General features: G+C 43.1%; 1 protein-coding gene across 2 annotated transcripts in view; it reads right to left on the bottom strand.

Moving 5' to 3' along the window:
- LOC112261761 (calcium permeable stress-gated cation channel 1) overlaps positions 1 to 12,996 on the bottom strand; it is a 33,887-nt gene that overhangs the window by 19,376 nt on the left and 1,515 nt on the right. Inside the window, exons 1-2 of one of the 2 annotated variants that reach the window (XM_042330022.1) lie at positions 3,548 to 3,598; positions 478 to 738 (exon numbers count right to left, since the gene is read on the bottom strand). In XM_042330022.1, coding sequence (XP_042185956.1) covers positions 478 to 690 — 213 coding nt within the window. In that variant the 5' untranslated portion in view covers positions 691 to 738; positions 3,548 to 3,598. Of the gene's footprint in view, positions 1 to 477; positions 739 to 3,547; positions 3,599 to 12,996 lie in introns of those variants that run through there. The other variant, XM_024437355.2, reaches the window with a different exon arrangement.

Raw genomic sequence — 12,996 nt, 5'->3', positions numbered from 1 at the left:
GGAACAATCACAGTGAGTCAATTAAACAGGGCTGGTAGACAGACTGCTAAACAGAGAGGGAATCTAGTTTGACAAGAACTGACAGTGGAACAGATGTGTCCATTCACCCATTTTATATCTATTATTATCCTGGAGTGGGGAGGGTAATCCTTCTGCATATTTAGAAACAGTATGAGCATGGCGACATACGGTGCTAGAAAGAGGAGGAGAATGAGTACAGTCTATGCATCATGTGCATACGAATGTGAAGGCTTATAGGTAGAGTAAGTGGAGTTGTCAAGATAGAGGCCTAGCTTTTTATTGGCTTTCTTTTCATATCACTTCCTCTATCTGGGAAGGATAAGAAAGTGTACTAAACAATGTTTACTATCATGGCATCAGAGATAAAATGAAAGGTTGAAATTGTCGTAACACTGTAGTGTGCATGCGCGAACATACATGTATCTGTATGTGTACATCTCTGTGTCAGCAACATACCATCCACATGACAACATTAATGGCGAGGACCGTGGGCACCCCTCCAAAGGGCAGGCCTTGCAGGACACTGCTGCGAGAGTGGGAGCGGTAGCACCTCTCTGCTGCAGTGATGTTGTCCTCCCCCAGAGAGTCCAGGAAGCCCAGCACATCCAGCTCCATATCCCTCACATCCAGAGGGGGCGCCCCCGTCACAAACAGCTTAGAGTCCGCCATGAGTGAGCCTCGGCCTACGTCTCAGGGGCTGAAGTCATACAAACACAACTGAGGAGAGAAACAGTAAAGTGATTAATATTGAAAAAGTATGCAATTTTAAAGAAGGAAACAAATAAGCATTTAGTTGGACGGTGAACACCATGTGTATCCTGTACATACGACTAATAAAATAGGAGAAGTGTGGATTCCCTATGGGCCACTCTCAGCCTGTCTGTACATGCACGAAGAGGATCCCTCCAATGCCTTCAGACCCAAGTGGCATTGACCTTAGTCTGTGTGCCTACACACAACACATTTTATCTGGAGGTCACAAAGGACCAGGGGAAAACTAATAGCTTCCATCAACCCAATGAGATAATGTTTGGCATGTGCTTCCATGTCGCTTGTTGCCATCGTAGTTTGTCGTTTTCCCATTCACCCCAATACAAAAGGCCTATTTGTTAGTCTGATTCCAGAGCACCCCACACATTAAACAAGTAGTGACTCCTGAAACTGTAACCCAACACCCTCTGTAGAGTCCTTTCTATCCTTGGGGATATTGCAGTAAGTGTGCATATCCAATAGCCTGGATGTCTTACTAAACAGCACAGCCATCATCTGAAGTATCTTCCCAGTGATAAAAACAGACAACCTGTCAAAAGACCGTAGGCTGTCATCATACCGAGGCATATTATTGTTCCTCTCTCAGAGAAAACTAAGCCGTAAAGCAAACGTTCTGGTTATAGTTGGATCTTAAAAACTAGGATAGGTTTAACATGTGCCTCCGCTATTTTTCACCCCATCAACAGTCAGTCATGACATTTATGGCTGGTGAAACACCCACCGAGTGGTTATCAAGCAGTAATGATATTCCCTGGTCTTGTCAACAGGCCATGGCAGAGTGATGCCAGTCCTAGTATCACAAGCGTGTGGCTTTCACCATGAGCTGAGTATGAGGAAGTCATGAAGGTCTATTAAAAAGCCATGGATGGTCTCTATAAAGCCGTGTGAACGCAGAGCAGCAGTGGACTGGAGCGCCATGTGGAGATAACGAGCGGCCGTCAATCTTCACTGGCCCACAGACAGACAGGAAGTGGACAGGTCACATAGCCTGGCCGCTGTGAACAATTCAGTGGGGTAGCCTACAGATACAGCGTCATTCCCAGCAGAATGACTCATTAAAGAACCGCAAATCATGAGCAAGAGATGAACCACAGGAGCAGGAAAATATTGATTAGAGTATGCACCACAACACTGCTTACAATAAATGAGGTGATGTACACTAAATTGGTATTGTAAAAATGAAGTCATTTATGATACTACGTAGCTTAGAGGCTTTTCACTGTGTACTCAACTGATCCATGAGCAGCTTGCTGAGGTACAGAGTTTATTGACGGTATCGGTGGATTTCCCTGGGTATGGATGAGAACACAGATAAGCACATCACTCACGCTGCTGTGGCCTCGGTCAGGGTCTGAGCAAGCTAACTGCAGCTACGTACACTCCCAAGCTCTCTGACCAATCAATACAAAGATCATCTCTTAGCTCTACAGTATTTGTATACACTTTTCACTCTACAAATGGACACAGTAAAGTCAATATCATCGTCTAAGCCCTATCTGAACCTTGCTGTACTGCAAACTAATACTTAGACATGAGTAGGAGACATGTTTAACAAGGTTATGCTTTAATTTTAAGGTTCCTCAAATAACTGAGTCAGTTATTTGCAGCAGTAAAATGGCAGCCAAAACTGCAGAGAGCAAGAAAACGCTACTAGGCATCCAAACCCTCAAAACATTAATGGACTGCACTTGTGTGATTTGACTGCGTCAATGACATCACTTCCTGTGAATCTAGGGCACTTTACAGTATGTGATGTTAGAGTACACCATGGGGCGCTCGCTGTGCAGATGGAGAGCTGGAGCAACAAGCAGATATTTCCTGCAAGCATCAGTGGGCGAGCTGATGAACTGCTAGCAGATGCAAAAATCAGACTGAGACATGGCTACATGAATGGAGATTTGAAAATTACATTAAAAGCTATAAAACCACTCATATACTTCACACTGGGCGCACTCATGTAGAGAGCTATCTGTGAAGAGATTGGTATCAGATCATTGTGCAGCATGTCTGCTGCCCAGAGCATCTGGGTTTCTCTGAGGACAACACTGGGAGGGACGTTCCCATGGATACAGGACCAAATCAGACCCAACACGGTGTCTCTGAGGAGATGCATTTCTACACTAGTGATTGAATTTGCCCTCCTCACTGTCCCAGCATGCCATTTTCATTATCTGTTAAATGAGTGTTCACTTCCAATAAGAGTTCTAACCACTTAACTACAGTACAGCTGTGCACAGTAAAAAATAAGCTGACTACAGACTTGAAGCAAAAGCGCTCTTCCAACAAGCAATACAGCCAGAGACACAGTAATGTGATATCGGAAAGGGCTATCCAACAATGAACACTGCTGTTTATGCAAACACAAACAAAATGGAATAACACAAATGCCCAAATGTGGCCCAACCTATCAGTAACCAAAAGCACAAGAGAGACTTGCATGACATGTATTAAAATGATATTTTTTTACTTTAGTGTATAATGGTGATGCTCTATCATACTAGTTATAGATGAACTGATAAGGATTGAGATGGTGAATATTACAGAAATTAAATATAACCAATAACCATTCACTAAAGACAGTAGCTGTGACTGCATCACTTGGTGAGCAAGTGCAGACCACAAAACTGAACGGCCGTGCACAGGGAGAGATACACAATAGAGGTATACAATACACAGGGAAACAGCCCGACAATCTAAGGTAGAGATACTCACTCTCCAACAAATAAGAGCTTAACATACTGTAGTTCAGACAGACCTGCATCGGCTCACTGAGATGTCCCTCCCCTTCCTCCATAGCCACTCCTTGCTAGCTATAGCATCCCTCCTGAGTCTTTCATCACCAGAGGGCTGGATCCTGCTCCTGATGTGATGTGTGCCTCCTCTACTGTACAGAAGCTCCACACTGCAGGGCAGGATGCTGAGGGCTACCCACTGTGTCAGGTCATGGGGCACTACAACCAACTTCAGTCTCAAGCAATGCGACTCAGCAGTTTACACTACTCTGTTTTGTACAGTACTACACCCCACCCCTCACAAAGTCTCTGTGGCTCACACACACACACACACACACACACACACATATTTCCTCACAAACAAACACCCACACACACACACACTCACTTATGATTCTCACCTCCAAAACGGCAGCCGGGTTTAAAAAAAGGCAATCAAGTAAAATGTACAAACACTTTCCTATAAGTCCTTCAGATTCTGTTGCCTGCTGTGGGAATATTAGAGCCTTGGGTGTTCTGATCCTCATTCCTGAATAAGAACAATGAGCCAATGCAGCAGATTAGAAACAGGATTTTTGGCTCAGGCTATAAAAGTACCTCTCTCCCATGACTGGCTGGCAGGCAGTACTAGGAAGAGGCTCATCTGGCCAGAGCATCAAAAAGCAGATGGGAAAAGAGCTGATCCTGAAACCTCAGTTAAGACGAAGAGGCAATTTATAAAAAAAGAGCAATGCTAGCTCAGACCGGCAAATTTGCTCAATGCACCAGAAAAACAGCAGAAGTGGATGTGTGTGTGTGTGTGCGCATACGTGCGCTCGCTCAACTGAGGTTTTGCTGCCATGATGCTCAGAAAAATACTTTATACAAACAAACCCTGAAAGGGTAAATCTGGGTAACACTAAACCTGCAATGCAAACAGTTCAATGGGTCTGCTTCTACCCATTACTCACAACCAGTTCAGTCAAATCATTCTCTGAAATCCATTATCTGCATCTCTGACCAACAGCTGTGTCATCCCAATTAGAGTACCCCTTCAATAGGTTATTGTGAAACACAAATCAAGCCAGCAAACAGCACATTATGTTACAAAGGCCAACTGAGGTAGGCCTAGTCCATGTTTGTACCTCAGGATACTGACTGAAAGTAATTTTCAGTTGGAGTGGGTTGTAATCATGGCCGGTTTTCTGATCAATGTTTCTGCCAGTGCATGAGAGGAACACACTAATGGTTACATACACACAATGATGCAAATATTTTGGATAGTTAGGTTAATATAATAGTTTGTTTAAAATGTTTACATGCTTTGTAAGAAGTACAATTTCCCTAATAATCTTGTCTACTGATGGGACTTTTGATAAATGCAGAAATTTGCCAATCAAAATAAACGTTCTACCACAGTGACCGTGTTCATTTTGAGATGCTATTGGATTTGGAGTTTGGTTATATAAAGTTTGTGTGTGGAAACAATTTATAAGATGCGCGACCTTTCAGCGCGACCTTTCAGTCGCGCATAAAAGGGAAGCTTGCGCTATCTGGTGCTGGCACATGCGCAGATCAAATACACAACTGGAACACCGATTAAGCTGTTTATATGTCCTAATAAATCGAAACATTGGTCAGAAAAACAGATAAGATAAGCAGAGTAAGGTGTTTACATGACTAATGCCAATACTCGGCATTCTGCCATAAATCAGTTTAATATGGAATTATTAGTAGGCATGCCATCTGAATCTGATTCAATCATTAAATGAAGTAGAACAAGGAACAGAGTGATGTTCAAGAATTATCACATAAAGCAGCCAACCATTCTGAGATGTGCCCAATCAATATTCATCTTATAAGTAAGTGTCTTATAAGTGGGAGTTATGAAAAGGCATCTCACTTCTAAAGAGGTCAACAAAAATATAGCTGTACATGACAGTAATGACAATGACAAATGCTGTACATGTTGCAAAGGGTCAGCCCATGGGTAACAGTGCTGAAACATTTGTGGCAGATCAAAGACATACTGCGCCCACCTGACTCCATGCAGTATCTGACATTGCCTACCGTATTAAATGCAGATTTAAAAAAATAAAGAGAAGGATTCATGGACAGTAAAACCTTCTGTCAGACCCAGATTCATTAACGCAACCTGCTTCAGCGTGCAGATGTCACCAGGGGAAGAGAGTCCGGTCATGACAGAGAAATTAAACGGAAATAAAAGTGTGAACTCAAATTGACTCAACCACCTTCGTCACCTCGACAACTGTCTGTCACTCTGGGATAAAGGACTAGAGGTCGACCGATTCTGATTTTTCAACGCCGATAGCGATTATTGGAGGACCAAAAAAATGCCGATACCGATTAAAGCGGCAGATAAAAAAAAAATGTATTTCTAATAATGACAATTACAACAATACTGAATGAACACGTATTTTAACTTAATATAATACATCAATAAAAAACAATTTAGTCTCAAATAAATAATGAAACGTTTAATTTGTTTTAAATAATGCAAAAACAAAGTGTTGGAGAAGAAAGTAAAAGTGCAATATGTGCCATGTAAAAAAGCTAACGTTTGAGTTCCTTGCTCAGAACATATGAAACTTGGTGGTTCCTTTTAACATGAGACTTCAATATTCCAAGGTAAGAGGTTTTAGGTTGTAGTTAATATAGTATTTATAGGACTATTTCTCTCTGTACCATTTGTATTTCATATACCTTTGACTATTGGATGTTCTTATAGGCACTTTAGTATTGCCAGTGTAACAGTATAACTTCCGTCCCTCTCCTCGCTCCTACCTGGGCTCGAACCAGGAACACATCGACAACAGCCACCCTCGAAGCAGCGTTACCCATGCAGAGCAAGGGGAATAACTACTCCAAGTCTCAGAGCAAGTGACGTTTGAAACGCTATTAGCGTGCACCCCGCTAACTAGCTAGACATTTCACATCGGTTACACCAGCCATTTGGCTGATAGGCTTGAAGTCATGAACAGTGCTGGGCTTGCGAAGAGCTGCTTGCAAAACGCACGAAAGTGCTGTTTGAATGAATGCTTACGAGCCTACTGCTGCCTACCGTCGCTCAGTCAGACTGCTCTATCAAATCATAGACCTAGTTATATCATAATAACACACAGAAATACAAGCCGTAGGTCATTAATATGGTCAAATCCGGAAACTATCATTTTGAAAACAAAACGTATATTATTTCAGTGAAATACAGAACTGTTCGGTATTTTATATAACGGGTGGCATCCCTAAGTCTAAATATTACTGTTACATTGTACAACCTTCAATGTTATGTCATAATTACATAAAATTCTGGCAAATTAGTTCGCAATGAGCCAGGCTGCCCAAACTGTTGCATATACCCTGACTCTGCGTGCAATGAACGTAAGAGAAGTGACAATTTCACTTGGTTAATATTGCCTGCTAACTTGGATTTCTTTTAGCTAAAAATATATACTTCTGTGTATTGATTTTAAAAAAGGCATTGGTGTTTATGGTTAGGTACAGTCGTGCAACGATTGTGCTTTTTTCGCAAATGCGCTTTTGTTAAATCTCCCTGCGTTGCATCGATTTTATGCAACGCAGGACACGATATTACTAGTTTATCTAGCATCAACCATGTGTAGTTAATTAGTGATTATGATTGATTGATTATTTATAAGATAAGTTTAATAAAATGAGGCAGGTGGTTAGAGCGTTGGACTAGTTAACAGTAAGGTTGCAAGATTGAATCACCCGAGCTGACAAGGTAAAAATCTGTCGTTCTGCCCCTGAACAAGGCAGTTAACCCACCGTTCCTAGGCCGTCATTGAAAATAAGAATTTGTTCTTAACTGACTTGCCTAGTTAAATAAAAGTGTAAAAAAATTACATAAAATAAAAATCTGCAAAATCGGTGTCCAAAAATACCGATTTCCGAATGTTATGAAAACTTGAAATCGGCCCTCATTAAATCAGCCATTCCGATTAATCGGTCGACCTCTATAAAAAGGACCCTCTCCAAGGGCTTGCAATTAGCATAAATAAAACAATAGCAGGTCCAAAGATGGAGGTCCTCCCCACAGGCTAAAGCAGAGGTAGCAGGTCCTCCCCACAGGCTAAAGAAATGTTCTGAAGCCCCATAATTGAAATGCAAGAGTGATTTTGAAGCACACACCAAAAGACTCCTCGGGGTGGTTTCTGACATCACTCACTTTTCACAGGTCAGAGTAAAGCCCGCCGATAATACTCTCAAATTAAAGAATTGAGATGAGTGAATATTGCCATTTTGAAGCAATGGAGCAGCAGAGCTCTGATAACAGAGCACTGTGCTAACTAACCTCCAAACGAGCTTCAATGCCATACAACACTCCTTCTGTGGCCTCCAACTGCTCTTAAATGCAAATAAAACCAAATGCATGCTTTTCAACTGTTCGCTGCCCGCACCCGCCCGCCCAACTAGCATCACCACCCTGGATGGTTCCGACCTAGAATATGTGGACAACTATAAATACCTAGGTGTCTGGCTAGACTGTAAACTCTCCACCCAGACTCATATTAAACATCCCCAATACATGACCAGCATCACACAGCTAGTGATAAAGACTGAATCTAGCCCTAATAGCTCCTATTATGTTAATGGTCATTAGTTATGCAATTGTTATAAAGCTAGTTTTTATGTCAGGTTTATTTCTGTATCACAGTTGGTTTAGGCCTGAGCAGTTCTGGTTGTCTGCAGACCACAGGCTACTGAGGAACGTCCATCTGTCCATAGACACAGGGGGAAGAAGGGGAGTCCTTAAGAGGCCCAGCCTGGAGGAGGCGTAGGGGATACAATCTGCTGTTCCACCTGTTCTAAAGTGGGGGTGGAGGGGGGCTTTCTCCTTATTTACTACCTTCTCACTCTTTCTCTCATACACAAATGCACACACTCAGAATGGCTGCTGAAAGGACTCTTCTGGCCAAGGCAGCCTCTTACTGAAGGCTGGGTGATCCATAACGTGACTGGGGTGATGACTGCACACACTGGCCTTGTTCAACAAACTGAACACCTGTTTCCTGTTTGCACTGAACATGCTCAGTAGGCTCCCTAAGGAGCACTGTCACTGTGTATACCCAGCCTGCTGTATAGACTATGCCATTGATAATTGTGGCCAGGCTAGCAGTTTAAGTAGCTCTCATTTTGTAGGCTAAAGGAAGATCATTCATGCTACTATAAAAACTAGAGGCTACTTATATAAACATCTAGATATACTGTCTTAGATTGGAATAAGAAACAGTGGCGATACAACCTCATAACATTTCTGTTCCTAGTCAGTGATGTCTGGCAGATTTGATTTAGACATCAATAGATTATGATCAAACAAATGACATATTTAAAAAAAAGGCACTGGCAAACAATCTCATTAATGTATTTAATCAACACAACTCACATATCACCAATGTAACAGGCAGACAGATGAGTTACACAAATGAAGCCAATTAGAGGCACTGAGTAAAACCCACAAATCCCAGGCTTCTCTCCAGGCTCCTGGGGTGTCTGACTGAATCTCTGTGAGTGGAGCAGAGTCCCACAGTTCAGAACTAGACCAAGCCCCAATGAGGCCTAAACCAGTCTGAGGCAGAGGGGTCAGTCCAATACAGACAGCATAGCCCTGGGCAGTAGGGAATCATGGGACCTGTGAGAGGGTAATATAAGTATAATTCCAAAAGGCAAATGCGAGGTAGATACATGACACTGTCGGTGCATGTCTATGGGGAAAACGGATATATTTGATGTGAGAGGAAGTTTGAGTTGGGTTGTGTTGGAAGGAGTCCCTGAGGACTCCCGTTGAATAGTATGGATGCACCGATATGACTTTTCTGGCTGATATCGATATCCAATATTTTCCTTGCCAAAGAAACGATAAACATTCTAGTACAGTTAAATAGTTCACACACACACACCGGTCTAAGGCACTGCATCTCAGTGCAAGAGGCATCACTACAGTCCCTGGTTCGAATTCAGGCTGTATCACATCTGGCCGTGGTTGGGAGTCCCATAAGGTGGCACACAAATTGGCCCAGCGTCTGCTCACTTCTGCTGCAGACGCAGTTGATTAGCTTCTCTTGAGTCAGTTGTTCGAATGGCACTAGGAGGGTGTTCATGTTTCAAACATGTTCTCAAATGCCAATGATATGGCAGCAGCGGTATGAGAACCAGCACATTCTTGAACATGCAATACGGCTTTTCTCAGTACAAAATCCTCGTCGACCCACTGTGCTGTCAGACTCAGCATGCTCATGGGGCTGACGTCGCTGGTCCAAATGTCAGTCTTGAAGCTAATAGCAGTGACACCCATAGCAAGTAGCTCATAGATGTACGTTTCAACAATACTGTGTAACTCAAGTAGGGCAACATCTGAAAAATAGTGTGTACCGGGGCTTGACCAGTTGGCAAAAACCAACATCATCCACAACAGAGGAAAGTTGATTGTCAAGAGTAATGAATTCCATTATCTTGGCGTTAATGGATTTCGCCTTTGAGTTGTCTCGCTGAAATTTTCTTACTCTTTCAAATGACTGCTCGACTTGAACAGTTGTTGGAAGTGTTCCCTTAGTACGTTTCTGCTTTTGTGCTGTGTAGTGCTGTAATTTTCATGGCGTCATTACGTCATCTGCGTACGTTAGGTACGCACGTCAGTTTTGACATCGCCGTTAAACTAGACATCGGGCCAATGCCGATCTTGGCCTTTTTAGCTAATATCAGCCGATTCCAATATGCTCACCGATATATCGTGCATTCCTATTGAATAGCATGAAACGTCACAGGGAAGCTATATGGTATTTAGGGTTAAAAATTTTGGGGAATATTCAGGTGGAAACTTTCCATGGAATTAACAAAAATATATGCAAATGAATACCATTTCAAATGTAGATGTTTTTTTGCATTGGAAATATATACCATATATGGAGACGGAAACATAAACCTTATCATAAGTTGACAGATTTTTATTTCTATTGGAGGGATGTAATAATTTATCTATTTACAAATTGAACTTTAATTAAATGAGTTAACAAATCTCCCAGAATTGTTTCCAACATACATGATAGTCTAGAAACTAAAGCTTTGGTTGTCTTCCTCTCCAGCTTCCATGTCTTCTCCCTGGACCTCCTCAATGTCCACCTCTTGAATAGCAGGTGCTAAGGCCTAATCTTCACTGTCACTTTCCAACCTTGTTGAGGATGGCTCGTTGTCAGGCTCAAAAAGCCTCAAATTTGCCCGGATGGCCACCAATTCTTCAACCCTTGTATTGGTCAGCCTGTTGCGTGCTTTGGTGTGTGTTTTCCCAAACAAGGACCAGTTGCACTCTGGTGGCTGATGTTGGTGGGATTTGGAGGATGATTGAGGCAACAGGGGAAAGAGCGTCAGATCCACAAAGTCCCTTCCACCAGGTGGCTGATGAGATATGTTGGCACGACTGCCATATTGCATCTGCATCCCAAAGCCCTTGTTTGGAAGTGTACTTCGCCAGACTGCCAAGAACCTTGCCCTCATCCAGGCCAAGGTGGCGAGACACGGTAGTGATGACAGCATAGGTCTTGTTGCTCTCTGCACCAGACAGGATACTCTTGCCAGCATACTTGCGGTCCAACATGTACGCTGCGGCGTGAATGGGCTTCAAGCAGAAGTCTTCACGCTTTTTGATGTATTTCAGAACTGCAGTTTCCTCTGCTTGGAGCAACAGTGAAGTGGGCAGGGCAGTTCGGATTTCTTCTCTTACATTTGCAAGCAGAGTCTGAACATCAGATAGGATGGCACTGTCTCCCTCAATCCATGCAATGGCTACTGCTTTTGGTTTCAGGCTGCTTACCACTCTGTCCCAAAATACATCATCCAGGAGGATCTTCTTGATGGGGCTGTCCATATCGGCACACTGTGATATGGCCATTTCTTGGAGAGACTCCTTCCCCTCCAGGAGACTGTCAAACATGATGTCGTCACCACCCTAATGGGTGTTGCTGGGCAGCTTCAATGTGGTGCTCTTATTCTTCTTACTTTGCTTGGTGAGGTTGGATTGCTGCTATAACTTACTGACCCTTAACATACCTAACCATTTCGTTGGCTCCCTTGTAGAGTGTATCCATTGTTTTCAGTGCCATGTCCTTGAGGAGCAGATTCAACACATGAGCAGCACAGCCAACGGGTGTGATGCCAGGGTAGGACTTCTCCACTTTACATCAAGCAGCCTTCATGTTTGCAGCATTGTCTGACACCAGTGCAAATACCTTCTGTGGTCAAAGGTCAAAGGTGAGCTGTCCTGAAGCTACTCCTGCGTTGTCTTGGCAGTCTGCTTAGGGTCGTTGTCCTGTTGGAAGGTGAACCTTGGTCCCAGTCTGAGGTCCTGAGTGCTCTGGAGCAGGTTTTCATCAAGGATCTCTGTACTTATCTCCATTCAGCTTTCCCTCGATCCTGACTAATCGCCCAGTCTCTGATGCTGCCACCACCATGCTTCACCGTAGGGATGGTGCCAGGTTTCCTCCAGATGTGACGCTTGGCATTCAGGCCAAAGAGTTTGATTTTGGTTTCTCATGGTCAGAGACCTTTAGGTGCCTTTTGGCAAACTCCAAGCGGGCTGTCATGTGCCTTTAACTGAGGGGTTTTCGTCTGGCCACTCTACAATAAATGCCTGAATGGTGGAGTGCTGCAGAAATGTATGTCTCCACAGAGGAACTCTAGAGCGCTGTCAGTGACCATCGGGTTCTTGGTCACCTCTCTGAGCAAGGCCCTTCTCCCCTGATTACTGCGTTTGGCCGGCTCGAGGAAGAGTCTTGGTGGTTCCAAACTTCTTCTATTTAAGAATGATGGAGGCCACTGTGTTCTTGGGGACCTTCAATGCTGCAGACATTTTTTGGTACCCTTCCCCAGATCTGTGCCTTGACACAATCCTGTCTTGGAGCTCTACGGACCATTCCTTCAACCTCATGGCTTTGTTTTTGCTCTGACATGCACTGTCAACTGTGGGACATTATATAGACAGGTGTGTGCCTTTCCAAATCATGTAGAATCAATTGAATTTCCCACAGGTGGACTCCAATCAAGTTGTAGAAACGTCTCAAGGATGGTCAATGGAAACAGGATGCACCTGAGCTCAATGTCAAGTCTTATAGCAAAGGGTCTAAATACTTATGTAAATAATTATCTGTTTTTTTTCTCTTTTTTAATACATTTGCAAACATTTCTAAAAAACCTGTTTTTGCTTTGTCATTATGTGTGTAGATTGAGGATTTATTTTTAAATCCATTTTAGAATAAGGCTGTAACGTAATAAAATGTGGAAAAAGTCAAGGGGTCAGGATACTTTCCAAATGCAGGGGGTGGCAGGTAGCCTAGTGGTTAGAGCATTGGGCCAGTACCTGAAAGGTTGCTCGAATGAATCCCTGAGCTGACAAGGTAAAAATCTGTCCTTCTGCCCCTTAACAAGGCAGTTAACCCACTCTTCCTAGGCTGTCATTGTAAAC

This window comes from Oncorhynchus tshawytscha, linkage group LG11, assembly GCF_018296145.1.
Source record: "Oncorhynchus tshawytscha isolate Ot180627B linkage group LG11, Otsh_v2.0, whole genome shotgun sequence".
Taxonomy (NCBI): Eukaryota; Metazoa; Chordata; class Actinopteri; order Salmoniformes; family Salmonidae; genus Oncorhynchus; species Oncorhynchus tshawytscha.
This window is presented reverse-complemented; position numbering and strand designations above follow the sequence as displayed.